The sequence below is a fragment of the Phocoena phocoena genome, chromosome X (assembly GCF_963924675.1).
Source record: "Phocoena phocoena chromosome X, mPhoPho1.1, whole genome shotgun sequence".
NCBI classification, from domain to species: Eukaryota; Metazoa; Chordata; class Mammalia; order Artiodactyla; family Phocoenidae; genus Phocoena; species Phocoena phocoena.
In genome coordinates, this window is record NC_089240.1 from 31910030 (window position 1) to 31934203 (window position 24174).

Here is a 24174-nt window from a genome sequence, read left to right on the forward strand (position 1 = left end):
CCCCGCGGCATGTGGGATCTTCCCGGACCAGGGCACGAACCCGTGTTCCCTGCATTGGCAGGCAGACTCTCAACCACTGCACCACCAGGGAAGCCCACAAATTCACTTTTGAACATAAGTCTTCACCTTCTTTGAACAAAGATGCTAAATGATGTGATACTTTATTCAACAAATATTTATTGAGAGCCTGCTGTGTGTAAGCAGTGTTCAGGCAACAGAGATATAGCAGTGAACACAATAGAGAGCATTCTTGTCTTCTAGAAATTTGATACGAAAAGTTGTCCCTAGTGTTTGCCATCCTTGGGACATATGTTTTGAATGGCACTTTCAGTATTGGTTCCTGCTCTTCTGTGACTCATTCTTTCATTCCATCTTTTTGACTGAGGGTATTACTTTTTTGGATAATTAGCCAGTTAGATATACTGAAAGTGGTTGTAGCATAGAGAAATATGATGAGCCACATGAGAACTTAACCCAAATTTTTACTTCAATAACATTGTTTTTTTTTTTAACATCTTTATTGGAGTATAATTGCTTTACAATGGTAGTAATATTGTTTTAATAAAAAGGGTATTGCCTCTGGTTTTCAATTTTAAATGGTCTACCAATTATTAGTGGCTAGGTTGACCTATTATATGTGTATAATTATCAGCTCTGTTCATAAGTCTCAGCCATTTATATTTTAAATCAGTTGTTTTTACCACATAATATCTGATTGAAAATAACTGCATGGTCTTCTTCCCCTATTTGATCAACTTTTCATGTAATGCTTGAAGGTTCTGGTGCAATAGTCACTCTTTATTTTTCAGAAAAACAAAATGAAGGTGCAATTTTTTGTGAAGTCCATTTTATATTTTCATGCATGGTGATTCAAAAGGGATTTTAATTAAGGTGTATTAAATTTCATGCACAAGACTTTAGTATAGTGACATTTAGCAATCAGAAAAGTAGTTAGGTAGGTTAACTGTATTAACATAGTTTGGAAAATCTTCTGATTTTGCTTGTCACTGCTATATCATTTTATTTTTTGGTGAACAGAGTGTAAAACTTTTTTTCATTTTTTAAAAATAAAAGTCAGTAGAAAAATAGTGGCTGAACCAGAATTTTGTTTTTAAGTTTGTGGGTGATTGTATATTCAGTTGAATGCACAGGATGCTAGCTAGTGGCACATTCCATTGTAATATACACATGGGTATCATAAAGTGCAAAGAAGGTATATGAAGTCAGTTTCTTTTAAGCATTGTGTCTATGATAATTTACCATTCCTACGTTTAGTAAGTTTCTGGATTTTACCACTAAACATAGAATCTTAGAGACTTTATTTGTCTTTTATGCTTCAAACATTTTGATCTTTGTCTTTCGTGTTTTAATAAGTATCATGACAGATACTGTCATGATAGTTCTTGTGGAAGGAAATCATAATGCTGTCTTTCCTCAGAGAGGTGCCTCTTGACCACCTCTGGGAGGTGAAGGGCTTCCCCAGGTGCACCTAACCATTAGACTTCATGTTGAAGCGTATTTGGATCTAACATTAGGAAAAGGGGCGTCTGGTGATGCAGTGGAAGAGGGGGTGATGTTAGTTTCAGCAGTTGGTAGGTGAGTAGTTACTTAAAAGGTAAAACCATGAGCACCTTATCTACACATTTCAAAGTCTGACCATTGATACTTATATTTTAGTGATTACTCTGCTTTCTGTCATGCTTTTTATTCTAATCTGAGTCAATGACATGCATTACCTTTGGAGAATATATTCAAGGGCAGTGACAATCCTCTGTTCCCATTCCCTAATCATGCTTCAGGTTGCAGGGGTCAGTCCCATTGATCAAAGTATTGTCCTCAATTCACAAGGGTGTTTAATGTCACTGCTCACCCATTCCTTGGCTGAGACAGAAAATTGGTCATGTGCTTTTGTTATCTGGCCTCAATGGTGGATAAATGATTGAGCTGCTGAGAATGATCACTCCCATCTCTTTCCATTTCAAGGTTACTCTTTTCCATTTCATTTCTTTGCCTCACCTGTGGGGACACTGAGTTTCTCCCTTCTGTATGAACTCCCTTTTACAAACATCATGTTGTTCTTTTCATTTTATTTCTAGCCATCAACCTTGGTGTTTCTCAGAAAAAATGGTTTTAGACTTGGAGTTAATACTGTGATTTTTGAGATGAATGTTATATGATAATATATAAATTTTTACCAAAATATGTGAGCTACAATTATGCGATTCCAACAAATCTTAAGATAATAGGAAAGAAAGAACTGGAAATGCTTACTGAAAAAGTTAGGAAAGAATTTCTGTGGAGGATTGACAACATGGATTGACTTGGCATACTACATGTTATCTCACTTATAAAAATAATTTAATCAATAATCTGTACCTATATTCATATCTAATCTGTGTTCCATTTCACTTAATTATTTGTCCTAAAAATTTCTCATTTAATTGTAGTATTTGTACCTCTTCCATTCTTCACGTTTCGTTACTTTAAAAAACTTATTTTTGTTAGAAATTTCATTTTATTTTATTGAAATTAAAAAGAGTTTCATTCATTCATTTGGATTTGTTTTCAAGGGATTCAAATGATGAAGAAATCTAAGTTCTTATCCTCAGGAAGCTTATAGACTAGTGTAAATGACCGCAGTGGGCACATAATAACCATAATATGCAATTCAAAGTGATAAATGCTTCTCTGTTACCCAAAAACTGTGTTCACCTCTTGGTGGGTGTTGAGTCAAAAGACACAGCCAAGCCAAAGATGGGAGAAGGAAGGATTTATTACTTTCAGCAAGTAAGGAAAACACCAGGGATCTTTCCCAAAGAAGTGTCTCCCTGAACATCAACATTGGGGGAAGTTTTAAGCTAAGGGTACATGCGTATTCATGAAGGGGCTTGAGCAGAGGAGAATTCAGCATAAAATCTGGGCAAAGATTGACAAAGTCCAAGCTTTAGTTGACTGAAGTCAGAAAAGGTCAACATCTGTCTTAAAGGACACTAGTCCACACTTCGCCAGCCAGAGGGGCCAGCTGGATTTCCGGGCTCTTGCAGTGATCTCCATGTACCCATAGAGGGGGCCAACCTGGCAGGCTTCAGTGATGCTGTCAATAAACACTCCTTTGGCAGCCCACCCATGCCAAAGAGAAATGCCTTTTCAACAGTTTTTATTCTTATTCAATTAAGCTCTTCCTGACTTTAAAAATTCCTCTTCTGCCAATGAAGTGTCCTCTTCCTTCCCACGTGGTGTGGTCACTTGCTGTGAAAACTGGTCACGTCAGAAAAAGTAAATCTGGCTGTCCACGGACCCCCCCGCCCCCCTTCCTCCCTCAGGGAGACAACCATGGTGATTTCAGTGTGTTTTGTTTTTAATTTTCACAAAGCTTTTATCTGTGATTCTTTCCTTTCAAATACAGTGTTGTGATCATTTTGAAAAAAAAAAGAAAAGGTCAACCTCATTATTCCATCCTCTACCTGGGAACTCAAAGATATGTATCATATTGTTATGTTGTTATGTATATCCCTTGAGGAGGAACTAGAACTCTGATCACTGAACTATTGTTTCCTGACTGCTTTTCCTTTGTTCCTGCATTCCCTCACTTCCCTTAAGAAAATTAATTACGGAGACCTGTTCAAGGGTAAGCATTGTGGCCAGGCTTACATCACAAAATGGCTTAGGCCAAAAATGGCTTCTCTTATGTCAAGAAAGCCATGCCTGCTTCTTTTTCTCTGGAGACCCTCTACCCCATCTGCTTACATCTCTTCTTAGCTTTCTGGTCACTGGAGTGTTTATTCACCTGGTTACAGAAATGGTTTTAGGGCTTGAGTTGACCATATTTGATTCAGGGAGAGGCAAACCTGGGACTTTTGCTGGAACTTTGAGAAAGGAATGGCACTTTTTTTCCAGTTTTTGGTAGGATAAGTTGGGAGAGTCTACAAGAATGAGGTCAGCACAGAGGAAAGCAAAGTCAAAAGGCTGAGAAAGAAAGATGATATCTCATGAGCTCAGGTGTGTCCCTGGATGCTCTCATTGTTAAAGTGGCCATTCCATCTGTACATGCCAGTTACTGAGTCAGTAAATTACCTCTGTGGCTCCTGCTAGTTTTGGGTGGGTTTCTGACACTTATAAATGAAAGTGATTTGAGAAATGCAGAATCCAAAGCCTGTGCTCTTTCCACATTGCCAGTAGTTGCCAACCCTGGTTGTACACCAGTGGCTCCTGGGTAGCTTTTAAAAAATACAGATTTCAGGCCCAAATCTAGACCTACTGAATCAATCCTAGGTTGGAAAAGGTATAGGAATTTGTATTTTAAAAGTTTCCCTCCAGATCACTGTCATTGTTAATCCGCATGTTAGAATTGGGAAACCACTGCTCCACAGCATAATGCTACCACTTTACAAGTGGAGAAAGTCAGACTCAAAACGTTTAAGTCCTTCAGGAGGCCATGTAAGATGGTCACATCAGGTCTCCTGAGTAAGCACTTAAGTCTACTAAGTCTTTGTCTATTGCTGTTTCCATTGTGCTATGCTATATAAAATAGTCACATTGCTCTTTCTTCTTAGGTTAGTAATTGTCTTAGTTTGAGTCCCCTAGAAAATGAAGTCTGAGGCAAGAATTAAATACTGATGCTTTACTTGTATGGTGCTATCTGGGAGTAAGAAATTTTCTTTTACTCTTCTAGGTTCTTCTGGCTGGTCTAAGCATTAAATTACCATGAGACAGATTAACAGGAGAAAATCAAAGTTTGATAACATGTAGACATGGGAGAAACCCAGGAAAACCGAGTAACCCACCAAAATGGCCGAAGCCCTCCCCTTAAATACCATCCTCAGCTAAAGACATAAGAGGGTATTGAGGGTGGGGAGAGTCAGTTGCGTGAGGTGACCTGGAAAAACACAGTAAGCAAGGGTGACTATGATGCAGACTTAAGTCATTGCCTTTTCCATTGATAAAAGAGTTTCTAGAGATTTGGTCATCCTTCTCTTCCAGATACATAGAGGGAGACACCCTTTCAAACGGAGATTTCCCTTACAATGTAAATGTTTCTTACAAAAGGGCAATTCTTACTTGGTTTTCAGAGCCCTTAGCAGATCTGCTGTGTCTCAGAAAATAACCAACTTAAAACAATTAATATGCTAAAGAGACATATTTTAAGGTGGTAAAATTCTGCTCCCCTACTGTGCAGACTCAGGGTAGTGCGTGTGAGAAAAAAGAGAAACAAGGAAGGGAAGAATGGGAAGCAATGAATGCCACATGGCTAATACCTTAGTGTCCACTACTTACCTCTAGGATGAGATGCAACAGGTCGCTCAGCAAGTGTCACTTTTGAAAAGCTATGTGAAAAGAAAGTGCCCCTGAGCAGTCAGTGTGAGAGAGGAAGGAAAGGAATATCTCCTGTCTCCTGCTCTTGTTTGCCAGATTTTACTCCATGGGTGTTAAGGGTCCTAGGCTTCAAGGTGGCATTCCCTGGCCCCATGGAATGCCAGGTTCTATGCCCTATCATGGCAAGAGGAGCCCAAAATTCCGAGATTGGGACTGATCTACCTGTGTGTAGAGCAGCAGCCAAGGGGTTGACTTCATTAGTTCTAGAGGAAGTTACAGGTCATCCTCAGGCAGAGGAACACGGAGGTGGGACAAGTGGTTGAAGTTGCTGGAGGTGGTGGAACCAAGGGAATCTCAGGAAGCACATAAAATGTACCCATTATACCAATGTTATCTTACTATTAATATTTTAGAGAATTCCACTAGATAAACTGTCTGCAGCTTTCAAGAAAGACACTGTCCAATTTCCTTCCCTTTCCCCTACCATCTCTGCTGACATGGTTCAATCACGGGCCCTGAGCCAAATCTCTTCTCACACCCAGCACCTAGGGGCTCATCTGTGCTGACCCTCCCACCCCCACCCCAGTCTCCAGTGTCATCCACGTTGTCTCATGAGTAATATTTCTGTTACTGAGCTGAACTTGAGTCCGTTCACCAGCACAGTAAAGCCAATCTACTGACAGCAGGTTGTGGTGAAGGAAATGCAGCATTTATTGCAGGTGCCAAGCAAGGAGTCCAGGCAACTCATGCTCAAAAGACCCAAACTCTCTGATGGGTTTCAGGGAAGGGGTCTTAAAGGCAAGGTGAGGGAGAGAGTCACATGGTACACGATCAGCTTGTGCACACTTCTCTGATTGGTTGATGGTGAGGTAACCAGGGCAGTGTCACAGGGATTAATGTCATCAATCCTCAGGCTCCAGCTGGTCTGGGGACTATGTGCTCATAGTCATCATGCAGTTAACTTCTTCCATCTGGTGGAGGTTTTAGTATCTGCAAAACAACTCAGGAATGTGCATCAGACTGTAATCTTTGTCCTTTAGGGAGGAACTAAAGATTTTGTGACCGTTATATGACCGATTTATCATTTAAATTGTTACCAGTTCTCCTGGCCTAACTGCTGTTTTTTTTTGTTGTTACTATATGTCCACATACTTTCAATCATTAATTCTTGAGCCAACCTTTTGTGACTCAGGGCAGGCCTGGGAAACTAAAGCTTTTCTACAAACAAGAGGCAGGTGGAGGACATGGTGGGGGCTGGGGGGGGTGTCTGTCCTGGGAAGTCCCCATAGGGTCCCTCTCGGTTCCATTCTGACATTAAATCTGGCAACCCTGGCTCCGCATTCATATGCTGTCATCCTTGTGATGGATCTCTCTCTTTCTGGTGTGTTCCACTACCCAGGCATAGGTTTCTACTTTATTTCTTAAAATCCAGGTGTGTTGTTTCCAGACTCCTTCCCTGGGTACTGGTACACTTTTCCTGCCATCCACCCTTGTTCTGACAGCCCAAAGCCCCTCAGACAAGAATCTTGCCCCTGAACTTGGGATCCTGGGTCTTTCTTGACTGCAGACTGGCCTCTGACATCAGCCTGACCTAGCTCCCCTTTTCTCTGGACCACTTACGTGATTATAATTTCACTTCCTACTTTTGAAAATCCGAGTCATAACTATTGTTTGACTAAAATGACTTTCTTATCTGGCTACCTTCCTATACCTGTCCTCCCATAGTCAGAGTTTACAGCTTGTTGAGTTGCCTATACATGTCCTGTCCTAACGCTTGGGTTTTTGCCAGCTCCAGCTTCTTTCTTTTTACTCTGCACCATGCAGTAATGAGATATGATTGTGTCCTATGTTATCAACGAAAATATACTTTAAATCAAATAATTTGCATAACCAAGTCAAAATAATTATAATATCCATGAGTGTGTATTCTTTATCCTTATAGTTTTAATATAAGATATTTTCAGTTTGATAAATGTCTTACTTTGGCTTTTATTGTTTTATAGCTGTGGACATAAAGCCTGCAAGTAAAAAAAAAAATGTGAACTTTAAGCAGTGTCTTATTCTTCCTATTTGGTGTTCAATAGTGAATACATGCTGTGCAATAGTACGTTTAGGGAGACATTTAATCAAAAATTGTATAACCTTTTCCCCTGGTCTAAGTCCTAGAGAATGTGCTTTTTATTGGCTTCCTAACAGTTCATTCAGACTAATTTACACACTTAGTAAATCAATCTATTTAAAACTCAACTCTGTTCAAAACATTTTATATTTAATACAAGACAATTAGAGAAAGTTTATGGTATTCAGAATTAAAAATGCAAAACACAAAGTTAATTTGCTGTCTGCAATCTCTTGCTTCCATCCCCATGGAGGGGTTAATTAGAAAGGGAAATCTTAAATTTATTTATTTATTTATTTTGGGCTGTGTTGGGTCTTCGTTTCTGTGCGAGGGCTTTCTCCAGTTGCGGTGAGCGGGGGCCACTCTTCATCATGGTGCACGGGCCTCTCACTGTCGCGGCCTCTCCCGTCGCGGAGCACAGGCTCCAGACGCGCAGGCTCAGTAGTTGTGGCTCACGGGCTTAGTTGCTCCGCGGCATGTGGGATCTTCCCAGACCAGGGCTCAAACCCATGTCCCCTGCATTGGCAGGCAGATTCCCAACCACTGCGCCACCAGGGAAGCCCATAAAGTGAAATCTTATTTTAGTTCTTTTCTGTTGGAAATTTTGTCTTCTGAGAAAAGTTATATGAAAAAGACAACTTCCTAGTTTAAATACCGGCAAGCTACAATTCCATGATAGGCTCTCTCCTAATTTTCCGTTAAATGATCCCTGAAGACATACAGAAATTCAGAAATGCAATATCAATGTAAAGTAAAGATAACAGCTATTCATTTGCATAAATCCTATGAGGAATTCCCAGTAGTCACTGAAAGGATGTGGCCTGATTGAAAAACACATTTAATAACCTCCATAGGCTCATGCTTAATTAAAACATAATTTAGGTATAAAAAGAAAACAGTTCAGTCCCATGATCTCTGCCTTTTCCTCAGAAATTTATTTTCTGCAACATACCAGAAAACTAGGAAGCTGCCTCCTAATTGCATATCTCCTGGTACATAGTAGGTGTTTTAAAATATTTTTCTAATGAATGAATATAGGTGAAATACTCTCCAAGGTGATCCTCTATTAACACTTCTTTGTTTGCACCTCTTTTAAGAAAACAAACCCCCTGAACTTAAAATGACTGTAACTGTATGAGGAAAATGTGGAAGAACATCATTCTATCATAAGGATGTATAGAATCTAGCATGTAGATCTGGTGTTGGTAACAGAGATTGGAAGAGTCCAAGTGATTTTTGGTTCATGTTGTTGGTGGGATTAGAGTTTATCCAGTGACAGGAAGTTCATGAAATTTTCTAAGATGTAAATTTTCCCTTAGGTGATTTGAAACCTGCCAGTGGATATAAGAAATATCCCCCCTACATCTAACAGACATATGCTTGTTTGATACAGGAAATTGACCCAAGGGTATGCATTGAGCTACCTCCACATTTAGATCTAAGAGATCGCTGCAGAATGAAAGGCGAGTGAGACCCTGTACAGGTGACCACTTAGGAAAGATAACCCTCTCCTATTTATAGAAGCAAATGAAAAAGAAAAGACAGAATAGTTTTTTAAATGCTAGAATTTAACAGAGTGACACCTAAATTCATAGTTTATCGTGAAACAGTTGAATGGCAAAAACAAGATAAATTCTGAAAAGCAACAAGAGAAAAAGACATACTAGTTTCAAAGGAACAAAAATTATACTGAAGGCAGAATTACCAATAGGAAAAATAGAATCCAGAAGACAATGGTATTGTAGTGCTGAAGCAAATTAACTGTCAGCCTAGAATTTTAAATCCCAATAAACTATCACTCAAGAGTAAGATTGAAATAAAATTATTTTCAATTCAACAGTGAAATTAGGACAATTTAAAACTCACAAATAGTTGCTAAAAGAACAAAGGATCTACTTACGGATGAAGGAAATTGAATTCAGAAGAAAAACTTGGAATCAAAGAGCTGTAATTAATAAAATAATCACAAAATGAGATATTAAACATAAATATGTCATTAGTCATGATAAATATAAAAGTTGATATTTTCACAATGGAAGGTGAAATACAGCTTTATGCCGTTTACAAAATTACCTGGTAAAATATCCAAAAACTTATGCCAGGTATTAGCTAATCAAAAAATAGCTGGCATAAATATAGAATAAGTAGACTTTAGAGAATCCCCTGGTGGTCCAGTGGCTAGGACTCAGCACTTTCACTGCCAGGCCCGGGTTCGATCCCTGGTCAGGGAATTAAGATCCCATAAGCCATGCAGTGCTGCCAACAAAAAAAGAATAAGTGGACTTTAAGGCAAATAAATGTGTTAATTTAAAAAGGAATACTTGAATGTAGAGAGAAATTTTGAACTTATTTCCACCTAATCACATAATCTCAAAATGTACAAAGCAAAAATTGGCAAATATGGAAGAAAAATGAACAAATCCACAGAGCAGGAGATTTTATTACACATCTCTCAATAATTGATACATCAAGCCAACAGAACATTAGTAAGGCCCTACTAGTCTTGACCAACGCAATTAACAAGATTAGGTATTCCTGTACCTATTAAACCTAGCTTGACTGTGCTGGAAATAATTGGCAGTTCTTGCCATTTGCTTATTATAGCACTTTGATATCCCTCTCTGGTCTTTTTCCTGTGCTTTAGAGCACCTGGGGGGATGTATAGGTATTGCCTTTCAGCAAAATCTGACAGGGAACTGCATACCAGTCTTTTCTGCTTGCAGATACTTAGAAACTTCATGGGGCAACAAGTCTGATGCTCTCAACCATTTGGAGTTGGTTAGGAAAGGTCACATGCCATTCTCTTAGCATCCCCCAAACATTCTTTTTCCTTCCTCAATTCCAACTTCCCTTTTTCCTTTAGTTTTGTCCTCCTTCCATCTTCCTTTCTTCTTCTTCTTCTTTTTTTTTTTTTTTTTTTTTTGCGATACGCGGGCCTCTCACTGTTGTGGCCTCTCCCGTTGCGGAGCACAGGCTCCGGACGGGCAGGCTCAGCGGCCATGGCTCACGGGCCCAGCCGCTCCGTGGCATGTGGGATCTTCCCGGACCAGGGCACGAACCTGTGTCCCCTGCATCGGCAGGAGGACTCTCAACCACTGCACCACCAGGGAAGCCCCCTTCTTTTTTTTCCTTTTCCCCTTTCCCTCTCTCTTCCTATTTCTTTCTTTTGACCTTTAAATATTATTTTAGATCTTCCTGGTGATAGAAAAGCAAAAGTAATTCAGCCAGCCTCTTTTGAAGTGATAAGACCCATTTTAACCAATATTTCAAAACTTGAATTTGTCAGTAATTAGTATGGGTTTCTATCATTTTAAATTATTGTTATTTTATTGAATAGTATACTAAATTTGACAATTTAAGCAGTGAACCATTTCAGAAAATGGTTTTACCTGAGTGGATGATGCTAATGAAAACATTTTACAAAATAAATCAAGCACACTCTTAAATTGCAATTGCTGAACTTTTTTCTTTTTTATATGAAGTCTTTTGGCACACTTCATGATTTTGATATTAAATGAGTAAACTCAGTAATGAGAACTTGTTAGCACACAATGAATCTATCACTTACTTTGCCAGAGTATTTGTGAGGTAGATGCTCATGTGCCGAAAAGAACATAATAAAGTAACTAAAATGGGTAAAATTCCAACTGGCAAGTGATTTGGTCCTTTACTTGTGTAATGGGAAAAAAACCTACGCTAAATCTTTCCAGTAGTAGATGGAAGTGGGATTAGCAAATAGGCCAAAACATGATTTGAAAGTATAATTACTCATACATTAATTTATAACAAATATCTGTTTATTATAAGTTCATTTTATAAATGAATTCATATCATAAATTTATTCATTCTCCCGATACCTCATTTTCTGAGTTAAGGATTTCTCACTATTGTTTGCTAGTAATATCCTTATATAATTAACTATAGAAGATAATGACCAATTTACTGTATTACTTAGTCTCTTCCACTTTTCTGATGTACTTTCATATAATCATGGAATGTTAAAGCAGAAAGAAACCTAAGAGATCAGTTAATGAAATTATATTCTTTAGAGCTGTAACATTCTTCTGAAGTGCTTTGGTTTGTCTATAGGGAGGCTGTGGAAGTGAATCAGAGCTTCTAGTGTCTTACTTCAACCAGATTGACTCTAGGTTAATTTGTTTTATATACTGAGATTCTGTCTTAGGTATTGTTCAGATACATTCCCCACCCCGCCCCGCCCCACCAAGCCAAAAAATAAAATGTTTGAAAGCTACTGAGCAAATCTCACTCCTTAATTTAAACAGATTAAGAACTTGAATTCTGAAAAAAGACCTCTAAGTTGTTTGCCCAAGATCACACAATGTAGAAGAGGAACTAAAACTAGAAAACAGAGCTTTTAACTGTTAGTTGATTGCATCTTTCACCTCACCAGTTTAATGCATGTATCTTGCTTTGGAGTTAAGATATGGTAGATTGTTTCAGTAAAAGCCCAGGTGGATCCTATCTGCCTGTACACATGTTATATGTGGTCTCAGCTCCCTGGTCTTGGCCATGTGACTTGCTTTGGCCAATGGATTGTTAAGGAATTCGAAAGAAGGAGATATATGATAACCATTTGTGCACAAGGCTCTCATTCTTTTGCTACTGGTCATTCTTCTGTACTGTATGAAAAATGTTGGGCTCATCTCATAGAAGGTTAGAGAGCTCATGGACAGAATTCCCAGTTGAGGTCCTAATGCATGAGTGAGCCCAGCCAATACCACATGAAGCAGGTAAGCTTTCCCAAATGAGGTTAGGCCACAGAATCATGAACAAATAAACGGTGTGTTGTTTTTTTTTTTTAACCACTAAGTTTTGGAGAGTTTGTTATGCTGTTTTAGCTGACCAAAACAGCAGTATTGATTTATTGTCCCAACCATGACGTATTCTAGGATCTGAAATTGCACATTTTTTTTAACAGCAAAATTTTGCAATTTGTTGGAAAAGACTGAATATAGGAAATTTAGGATGTCCTGACAACGTCAATACATGCTTCAGGAAAAAATCATGAAATACAAAGGCATGTTCTATATAGAGAGAATGCCTGGAAACCCTGTGACCCATGGACAGCCCTCAATCCAAGCTCTTTCTCTTACTGAATTTTTTTTTTATATTGAAGTATAGTTGATTTACAATGTTGTGTTAGTTTCAGGTGTACAGCAAAGTGATTAGTTTTATATATATATATTTTATATATTCTTTTTTTTTACATCTTTATTGGAGTATAATTGCTTTACAATGGTGTGTTAGTTTCTGCTTTATAACAAAGTGAATCAGTTATACATATACATATGTTCCCATATCTCTTCCCTCTTGCGTCTCCCTCCCTCCCACCCTCCCTATCCCACCCCTCAAGGTGGTCACAAACCACCAAGCTGATCTCCCTGTGCTATGCAGCTGCTTCCCACTAGCTATCTATTTTACGTTTGGTAGTCTATATATGTCCATGCCACTCTCTCACTTTGTCACAGCTTACCCTTCCCCCTCCCCATATCCTCAAGTCCATTCTCTAGTAGGTCTGTGTCTTTATTTCTGTCTTACCCCTAGGTTCTTCATGACATTTTTTTTTCTTAAATACCATATATATGTGTTAGCATACAGTATTTGCCTTTCTCTTTGTGACTTACTTCACTCTGTATGACAGACTCTAGGTCTATCCATCTCATTACAAATAGCTCAATTTCATTTCTTTTTATGGCTGAGTAATATTCCATTGTATATATGTGCCACATCTTCTTTATCCATTTCATCCGATGATGGACACTTAGGTTGTTTCCATCTCCGGGCTATTGTAAATAGAGCTGCAATGAACATTTTGGTACATGACTCTTTTTGAATTATGGTTTTCTCAGGGTATATGCCCAGTAGTGGGATTGCTGGGTCATATGGTAATTCTATTTGTAGTTTTTTAAGGAACCCCCATACTGTTCTCCATAGTGGCTGTACCAACTCACATTCCCACCAGCAGTGCAAGAGTGTTCCCTTTTCTCCACACCCTCTCCAGCATTAATTGTTTCTAGATTTTTTGATGATGGCCATTCTGACTGGTGTGAGATGATATCTCATTGTAGTTTTGATTTGCATTTCTCTAATGATTAATGATGTTGAGCATTCTTTCATGTATTTGTTGGCAGTCTGTATATCTTCTTTGGAGAAATGTCTATTTAGGTCTTCCGCCCATTTTTGGATTGGATTGTTTGTTTTTTTGTTATTGAGCTGCATGAGCTGCTTATAAATTTTGGAGATTAATCCTTTGTCAGTTGCTTCATTTGCAAATATTTTCTCCTATTCTGAGGGTTGTCTTTTGGTCTTGTTTATGGTTTCCTTTGCTGTGCAAAAGCCTTGAAGTTTCATTAGGTCCCATTTGTTTATTTTTGTTTTTATTTCCATTTCTCTAGGAGGCGGGTCAAAAAGGATCTTGCTGTGATTTATGTCATAGAGTGTTCTGCCTATGTTTTCCTCTAAGAGTTTGATAGTTTCTGGCCTTACATTTAGGTCTTTAATCCATTTTGAGCTTATTTTTGTGTATGGTGTTAGGGAGTGATCTAATCTCATACTTTTACATGTACCTGTCCAGTTTTCCCAGCACCACTTATTGAAGAGGCTCTCCTTTCTCCACTGTACATCCCTGCCTCCTTTATCAAAAATAACGTGACCATATGTGCGTGGGTTTATCTCTGGGCTTTCTATCCTGTTCCATTGAAAAGATTACAAGATACTGAATATAATTCCCTGTGCTATACAGTAGGACCTTGTTGCTTATTTATTTTATGTATAGTAGTTTTATGTATAGTAGTTTGTATCTGCTAATCCCAAACTCCTAATTTATCCCTCCCCTACATTTCCCTTTTGGTAACCAGAAGTTTGTTTTCTATGTCTGTGAGTCTGTTTATGTTTTGTAAATAAGTTCACTTGTATCATTTTTTTTAGATTCCACATATAAGTGATATCATATGATATTTGTCTTTCTCTGACTTACTTCGCTAAGTATGATAATCTCTAGGTCCATCCATGTTGCTGCAAATGGCATTATTTCATTCTTTTTTATGGCTGAGTAGTATTCCATTGTATACATATACTACATCTTCTTTATCCATTCATCTGTCGATGGACAGTTAGGTTGCTTCCATGTCTTGGCTATTGTAAGTAGTGCCGCTATGAACATTGGGGTGCATGTATCAAATTAGAGTTTTCTCCAGATATATACCCAGGAGTGGGATTGTTAGATTATATGTGCTGGATGCCCATTTTTATGGGTTATTTTAAAAATGGTAGGTCACACTGACTTCTTCCAGTAGCTAAAGTTATATAAAATTAAGTATTTTTTCATTAGAGAGATTCTCTGTTTATGTTCCTTTATTTTCTTTAGTAACTATAATCTGGTAAATTTACGTATCTTTGGTTATCTTTAATTACAGAACCCTAGCAACTCCCATAGTTACTAGGATCACCTGTAGAGAAAAGGCCCCAGGTGAGCTACATCTAGTAGAGTAAGGATGGAAGGGACAGGTCCAGATTGTCCCTGACATTTGTAATGCCCAGGTCAAAAGTACAAAGGGAAGCCCATATACCATATATCTAAATTTTAAAAGTGGTAAATCAAACTAACAAATTTTTAAATAGAATATAGTCTATTATTCCACCTTGAGAAATAAAGCTTTATACCAACCTAGAAGACCAAAGTTGAATTTAGAATTCTTGGCCTCCTCAGAGTTTTGCACTAGAACATGAAAACACAGGATAGCTGGGCCCTGGGCATGTGCCCACCCCATTCTCTTTTTTCCTTCACATCTAGCATGTATTGTAAGAGGGATTGTGTACAAATTTGTAGGAACCTCAGCCCACATAATTAATCTTGGTTGACATCTTCCCGTTAATAGCCACCTCTTAGAGTACTTCAGTGTACATTTTCCAACAGGGGGACTGACATAGGGAAGAGTTCTGTGCAGGCACTGGAAATGGGATCAAAGCACTTTCGATTGTGAATTGTGACATCCCATGAATTTGGAATAAGGATGGGGCTGGGCTCAACATAGGCCTGTCCCAGTGGGCCCATGTCCTCCTTGCATACGCAGAGAGACAATGACAGGAGATTCAGAGTAAGGTTCTAGAAAGCATGAGGCCCAGGACAGCAAGCTCTGTTTCCTTGGTCTAAGAGTATGTGTTAGGTTGGGGATCCCCAACAGCAGACCCTGAGACCAGGCCTTGAGAGCAAGTAGTTTGAGAAGTGATCTCAGGAACCGTAGGTAGAAGTGTGAGAGAGTGAGAGACAGTAAAGAGAGGAAGCCAATTCAGGGAGTATTAATGAGCAGTTGCCACTGTGAGCAATTTGGGCTCAGTTGCACTGGGGAATCTCTGTGAGTTGGTGTAGAATTCACCTCAGAGTTATTCCAACCCAAGGATAAAGAAGCTGGGTTATTTTTCCACCAGTTTGATACATTATTTGTTGAGGACTGCAACTGCAGGCATTAACTGTCACTTCTGGCCTGATCCATGCGAGGGTTAAGCACCTTCCTATGACTAAAGGAAGCCCTCAAGGAGAAAGGAGCTGTTTTCCATAAAGCCACTGGCCCGCAGGGAGGATTAAATGCTAAGGGGACATGGCAGGGCATGGATGACATCTGCTACAGAGCAGAATTGGAAAAGACTTTGAGAAAACATGTCCTTAAAGGAGAATGATGTTAAGGTGGCACAGTGTGGCCAGGAAAATTTCCAAGTTTCTAAATATGAAAAGTCTCTACCTCTGCTATTTTACATCTAAGGTGATGCGGATACTGTGTGATGAATACCTTAATCCACAAGTAGCTTCATGTTGGTAATATATGATAATATTCCTACTCTTTTTTTCTAGCATGAATTAATTAAATTATTTCAGATGTTTAAGTAAAACAAATATTGTTTTATCAATATATCTTCAACAAAACTATCATTTCCATGAATTCCACTATTATGATGAATTTCTTTTTGGACTTGTAAGGGAGAGGGGCTTGCATGGCTTATTTCTTAGGGTCTTTGCTCATGAACATTTCATGAGTTGGAAAATGTACACTGAAGAATGTCCTTGGCTTTCACTTTCAGACTCAGTATCAATAGGAAGTGCATATTTTTAGGGAAAAGGAAATAGTGTATAACATAAAGCTTTTGATAGAAGCTTTATACTTGAGCTTGTGCATTTCAGTTATTGTTTACCATGAAATGGCTAGTTATTCTTTATTGATGATGAAAATAATAATTACTGTTGTAAAGCAATTATACTCCAATAAAGTTAAAAAAATTACTGTTAAGTTGATTAAATTTCGTATTCTAAGAAGTTTAATTTTATTTAAATTACTTAATCTAAGTATTTTCATTTCAATCTGTTCATGCAAGAGAGAAATGTGGTTTCTTCCTTTCTGATAATAAAGCAACAAATTTTAATCAAATAATTATCTCACCTGTTTTGTTCTAATGGTGTTGCCACAATTCAAATACTTTTCTCAGAATGAAAGTAATCAGTGAACAACAGATGATAAAATGTGCCTGGAGTCCTTTTTGACAAGAAAAAAAAAATTATTCTAAAATTAGATTTGTACTTGAAAAGGACGAAATAAAAATTACAACATTCTGACAGCCTTTGTTTCCTCCTTAGACCAGCTGAGAATCTTGGACTTTGGTTAGATGTAATATAGATTTCAAGTGTGATCCACTGTCAGTGTTTTTTAACATATAACTATGACATTATACATAATATATGACATATACAACACATAATACATTCTATATAATATATGATGAATATATTTTTAAAACGTGTAACAGAACGTATAACACATACATACACATCTTCAATATGTTTTAAAAATGATTTAAAACAGTTAATGTTCTTGCAAGAATGACTGGTCTTCTTGGCATATAGACTTCAGTGTATTTGAAAACAAGTTTGCCATTTTTAACATTCAGGGTGTTAAATGTGAGTGAATTAAAATTATAGCCAATTAATGTCATAATACTTGTCTTGTCCATTGGTTGATAAGCTTGATTTGTCTTCTTGGTTTTGGAGAATTTCCTTGAACAGAGTTAGGCTTCTAAACATTTTTTAGCACTTGTTTCTCATCTATAACTTAAATACTTTGGCTTTAGCAGTGAAATTTGTATTATAGTATTATACTGCATCCTACTTTAGGGTTGAGAGATTTTTATAACTGTTTTCTCATTTCCTGGAGAATAAGAAAATGGTGACCTTCAGAGAAAAAGTAGTATTGCCTGGAAGGAAAGGACCAGCATAGACATCCTGCCCACCATAAGAAATGATATTAGCTATTAACTTAAGGTATATGGTATAACAAGGTGATATGAAAAGTATTCATTGGACATGCCTCTTTTGGCTTCCCTTGGTTATTAACTATGAAAAATTATTTCTATCTGCTGGTCAAGTTGCAACTTATTTTGATTGCTATGGGACAGAGCATTTCTATGTCATAGAAATGTGGCAGATAATATTGCTTGCCAAATATTCCATATATCTCTCAGTTCTCAGCCCCTGTCAGCTGAGAAAGAACCCTGTGGTTGGGTCTGACCAATTAACTGTGATGTGTGTTAACTTTGGGCTGAGCACTAAAAAGCCCTTGAGCAAACTTTCAGTTACTCTTCCCTGACCTGTAAATGAAGAAGGAGTGGTGTGCCTGGGTCCCTCAGTGGCTTTATGGAGCAAACCTTCCTCTGACCTATGCAGGATATATTCTGTCATTAATAAAAAATAAACTTGCTTGTAATGCCCAGGAGACTGAGGGGTAATGTGTTACCTTGCTATAACCTAGTCTCTTCTGGATTTTATAATACAATTAAATCCAAAAAAATAAAATATTGCTGTACCTGAAAATGAATCTTAGGATTTATACCATCAAAAATGATTAAACCATTTTTTAATTGTTTTGATAGTTACAGATGGATCTGTTCCAGTTCCTTTACGATTTGTTCCTCTCAGTCCTGGACGCTACCCTTGTAAAATCTTGTTGACATCAAGGTATGATGTGCATGTCTATTGCATTGAAGGTGTGGTAAATGAAGAACGTCCAGAGGCCAGATTTGATTTTGAAACACCAGCATTTGAAGCCCTTACCCAGAATATTCCAATAGTAAGCACAGACTTTTTTTTTTCATACTTTTCTTCATTCCCACTGCCACTGTCTCAATTAAAGTCCTTCAAACCTTTCATCTGAACTCTTACCAATTCCTAATTGCATTATGTGTGGCCATTTGTTTCTCCATATTGATGTCACAGTTTTATTCCCGAATATAAATGTTATCATATTACTCACCTGATTAATCACTCCTGCTGGATCTCTTTGCTTAAAAAATTAATTCTAACTTCCTTAACCTATCATCAAACCAAGCAGAGTCATGGTCTCTCAGATCACTCTGCTCCAGATTCAGTTGTGATCTTTATACTTGATTAAAATGTGCTCATAGGCACTAAGAACAGTGATTGGCTGTAGCTTGGCTATTAGTGGGTGATAATAGCATCAAGGAAGGTAATATAATTGTAAGGAATTTTGAATTTTTTACACTGATATTTTTCTATCTGATATTTTTCTGTCTTTATTTTCATGCTTCAGAATAATAAAACAAAGAATGAATGGAAATGTCAAGTTACTATAGAAGGAGAATGGTTTTATGGACCTCCTGTTTTACATGTTGGACCAAGTGAGACTGTGAATTATCCTCTCACATTTAAACCTATTTTGGAATGTGAGATTATGGTATGAACTCATTGATTTTTTTCCCTAGCTTTAATATGTCGATAAACCAATGTGTGATGTTAACATATATAATTTGTGATAAATTTTCTTGCAGAAAAGTTATATTTTCTGGGGGGTGTGGGGTGGTGGTGTGATGAATTGGGAGATTGGTTGGGATTGACATATATACACTAATATGTATGAAATGGGTAACTAATAAAAACCTGCTGTATAAAAAAAATAAAATTAAACTAAAAAAAATTTTTTTTAAAAAGTTATATTTTCCATGAATTTGATCATTAGTGTTCACTCTGCTTGAAACTTTAATAAATGTTGTAACTTGAGGGATAAATATTCTGAAAGTCACAATGTCATAGGCTGTCAATATTTATGTCTAGATTATTTTTACATAATATGTTTAACAAAGTAAAATCATTGCTTTTTTTGTATTCAGTAAGGAAGTCTGTACTTCAGAAAATATTTTCTTAAGTCATATTTCTTTGACAAGGATGTAAACAGGCATATAATTGCTATGTATGAGAATGCCTATTAAACTGTCACTTAGAGAAAGTGAAAAGAAATGAAGAGCTTTTCACAGGAAATTCATCTTTATTCGTTCAGTAGAAGTATTTATATATAAACTGGAAAAGCTAATGACTAGCACCTCCTTGAAAGCTCATTTCATCGATCAGATTCAAGATTACTAAAATAGAAGAGACGGTTGGCATCCAACTGTCACTCCTATAGAGCTGAAATTTGGCTGATTTGTCACAGGGCAAACTTACTCTACAAAATGAAGTAGATGGTATGGAGCATATCTTTGACATAAAAGGGATTGGAAGAAGACCGCTGGCCTTGGAACACATCACCGTAGACTGTCAAGTGGGGGAGATAACAAATAAACCCATAATGATGCCCAATTATACAACAAGCATCCTAACATTTAAGGTAAGATTTTGGTTTGGTTTCTTTTTTTGGTATGAAAGTGTTTTCAGAAGGAGTATATTGAATTATATGATATTTTAAAACATTTAATTTTACTTAACTAGGTGAAGCAGTGTGACATAAGGAGATGGTTAGAATTCTCCTATTAGTCCAGCAGCTTTTAAAATGCCATTTTGATTATAAAGTTGAATTAGCACCAAACAAGTTTTATATCTAAATATTAGTATATAATCATAAAATACATTAAAATTTACTTATTTGAGTCATGTGTATTTTCACTTGAAGAAATTGTACATGACAATGAAAGATATTTTTTTAAAAACTTTTAAACAGCTTTTAAAATTGTAATGTGATATCTGCAGGCATGAAATTTCAAAAGTGTATCCTATCATTTACCAGTGTAAATAATAGTGGGAATGTGAAGAAATGCATAATTAGTTACATCTTTATTTTTTATGAGGTTTTGTACTTGGCCCTTCTCCCTTGATTTGTTTAAGCAAATCTGAAAATAAAATTTTCTACTCTCCACTCCCATATTTATCTACAAATTATGTGCCCAATAGAATCCTCAAAGAAGCTTCAAATATCTGTCCATCATAGATGCCTGAATCTAGTTTTAGAGGGTACATCAGAAGTTTAGAAATTCTCTGGGTTTTTCCTCTGCTTTTTTTGGTAATCTTGAAAAATATGTGCATTGATTTTCTTCTTCTTTTCTTACTGGATTGCAAATAGAGTGAATATTATGAATGAAAATCTCATCTTCTCACTCCCCTGCTAAAACTCTTCACTGTCATCTCTTGCCTTCAGGATTGAGTCCAGGCTCCCTGAAGTGGCTTTCACATGTTTCAAAAGCCTATCTGCTCAGCTTTCTCTCTTAGCACTCCTGGCTCCAGCCACACTTAGGCCATTGTATATAGTATTTCCTTTTACTACTGCCTGGAAATCTCTATCCAGTTCCCTATCTTCCACTTCTCTGTGTATGTCTAACTCCTTTTCATTCTTTATGACAAAGCTTAGATGCCACTTTTCCAAGACTTCTTCTACATCCCCATAAACCTGGATTAGATGCCTTTCATGTGCTTCCACAGCATTTTTTTTTACTTTTCCCACCATCATGTACATTACATCCTATTGCTATTACCTGTTCTCCACCAGATTATTCTTCTCCACCAGATTACAAACTGTGAGAAAAGGGGCATGCCCCTCGTATCCATACTTTTGTACTTAGCATAAATCATAGTATCAAGCACATAATAGTTTTTCAAGAAACATTTGTTTAATGAACGGATACAAACATAATGGATGGCTTTTCAAATGGAAGGAAGGAAGGAAGGAAGGAGGGAAAGAAGGAAGGAAAGAAAAGAAAAGAAAAGAGCATGACTACTTGCACTTGCTATAGCTAAGGAAAAAAATCATTTTTCCACCACTCCCTTTCCCCTTCCAGAATTTTCTCGTGAGCAAGAAATCCTGTCTTATGAGTTTGATGAAAACAGGTTAAAGAAAAAATTGCTTAATTTCTTAACATTGGTTATTTCATTTTGTTGTTTTGGCAGAGGTGATGTCTGTAGTTTTTTAAAACTTTTATTCTTCAGAATGAATGCATTTTTTAAAAAATGTAGGCCTTTAAAAATAATAATTATGCTATATTAACTATTTTTCTAATTAAATGTAGAAGTGGAATTCTATTCATAGCAGAATTGTACTTACAGGAAATAATCAAAGTCTATATTTATATGGTTTCAATACACAAGTAAAATGGAAGAATCTAGTTAATTTTACCTTTAGAGTGTAAGTTTTCAGTGAGGCCCTTTCTGTAATTAAAGATACTACATATTAAATTAATTAAATGTCATTTCATTAAGATATTAATAATACTGTTCATGTATTCCAGTTCTTCTATATTTCTATATTTAAATAGCACCAACAATTATAAAAGAACAGAAACATGTTTAAGACCGAAGAAACATTTGTCCCTAGAGATATTATGAATAAAGTATCACCTTTCTTAATTTGAAAATCACCATTATTTTTAATCAGCATGTACTAATGAGCATTACCAATTTGCCCTTTCTTTTCATTCATAATATTTAGTTTATTGCTGGTATTTCAATGGAAATTCTATTGAGAAACAACTGAGGTGCTGCTAAGGAGAAAGGCTAGACTGAGAAACTTTGCTTTATAGTGTCAGGATTCATCTTGCACTCCCTTTGAGACTACTGAAATGCTTCTGATTCTCAATCTTCATTCTTCAATGTGTAAAATGAAGTTGGCCTCTGGGCACTCAAGGCTGATTCTCATTCTTTTCACCCCTCTCTCTCTTTCTCTCTCTTTCAATACCTTCCTCATTGTTGGATTATTTTTCTTAATCTATAAATATTCTCAAAGATTTTCCATTATAAGATAAAACTTGTCTCTAACAATAGCCTTTCAACTATTACCCTCTATATTTTCCATGATTGCTAAACTTCTTGAAAAAGCAATATTTACACGATCACTTCTTATTTCATGGTGGTCCATTTGTATCACCTCTACTCTGTTGAAACTTCTGCCACAAAGATCACCCATACCTTTTGGTCAAGAAAAATCAGTTCTTTTCCCAAGTTATCTGCCTCAAAACTCCTATAATGTTTGGCACTGTCTGTCTGCCTTCTTAACACCCTTCACCCTTTATTTTACATCATTCTGTAGTCCTCATTTCCATGCTATTTCTGGATTGTTACTTATCTGGTCCTTTTATTCCTCTAGCCTTCTCATTTCTCTTCAAGTTTCCACCTTCTAAAGCATTCTTATGTCTGTACAACATCCCACTTGACAGTTTCTTGGCTTCAAACTATCAACTAGTTACAAATGCCAAATTCATACTTTTACTCAAGCTGTATTAGCTTCAGCCTCTCATTTCTGACTGCTTGCTATTCACCTCCACTTTGACAGTCTGCTGACAACTCAGACTCACTATATTCTTTTCATGTCTTTTCCTTGTTCTATTTTTCATTGCTGTTAGTATTGATTTTTATGATACTTTGTATTTTTTTAAAAAAGCCTTTTAACATATATTTAATCTCATTGCTACAAGAATAGTTTTCAATAGAAGGTTGAGACTTCCCTGACAAGAAAGAGAATATAAAAAAATCAGAGAATATAATTGAGATACAGGTAAAATGCTATGGCATTTTATCAAAGTGACCAAGGAGTAGGAAATAGTTATGCAATAAAGAAAACAGGAGACCTGGGACTTCCAAAATGGTGGAGCAAGGGGTTTCATAAATCTGTTCCTCCTTAAAAGCAATAAAAACACTGACAAAACAAAAAACAAAAAAAAAACACTGACAAAACTTGTCAAAACTTTTAAATCTTGAAATAAAACAAAGATTTCAAACAATCTGAGGAGTATTTACTCAAGAAAAACTCTGAATCCTGGTAAGAGCAGGGTGATTTGTGACATTTTGACTTGACCCATTTCTATCCCCCTCTCCTCAGCTCTGCAATCTTGCAATCACAGTACCTATGAAAACTGTAACCTTGCAAACAAAGGAAGAGGCAGATTGAGTATGGCTCTCCTCACAATTCCCATCCCCAGTACATTGTCACAACTTGACCATTCTCGTAGCTTTCTAGCAACACCCCACCCCACGAGCAAGGAAGCCCCTTCGCGGGCGGAGACTGCGGGTGGCAGAGGGGGGAAGCTTCGGAGCCGTGGAGGAGAGCACAGCGACAGGGGTGCGGAGGGCAAAGCGGAGAGATTCCCGCACAGAGGATCGGTGCCAACCAGCACTCACCAGCCCAAGAGGCTTGTCTCCTCACCCGCTGGGGCGGCCGGGGATGTGAGCTGAGGCTCTGGCTTCAGTCGGAGCGCAGGGAGAGGACGGGTTGGCGGCGTGAACACAGACTGCAGAGGGTTAGTGCACCACGGCTAGCCGGGAAGGAGTCCGGGGAAAAGTCTGGACCTGCCGAAGAGGCAAGAGACTTTTTCTTCCCTCTTTGTTTCCTGGTGCGCAAGGAGAGGGGATTAAGAGTGCTGCTTAAAGGAGCTCCAGAGACGGGCGCGAGCCGCGGCTAAAAGCG

The 24174-nt window shown here is 37.4% G+C and overlaps 1 protein-coding gene across 1 annotated transcript in view; it reads left to right on the plus strand.

The window, feature by feature from the left end:
- Positions 1-24174, plus strand: part of CFAP47 (cilia and flagella associated protein 47) — a 503782-nt gene that overhangs the window by 331051 nt on the left and 148557 nt on the right. Inside the window, 4 exon segments of the mRNA XM_065900147.1 lie at positions 18368-18564; positions 19045-19188; positions 19942-20126; positions 20748-20763. Of these exon segments, the coding sequence (XP_065756219.1) occupies positions 18368-18564; positions 19045-19188; positions 19942-20126; positions 20748-20763 (542 nt within the window).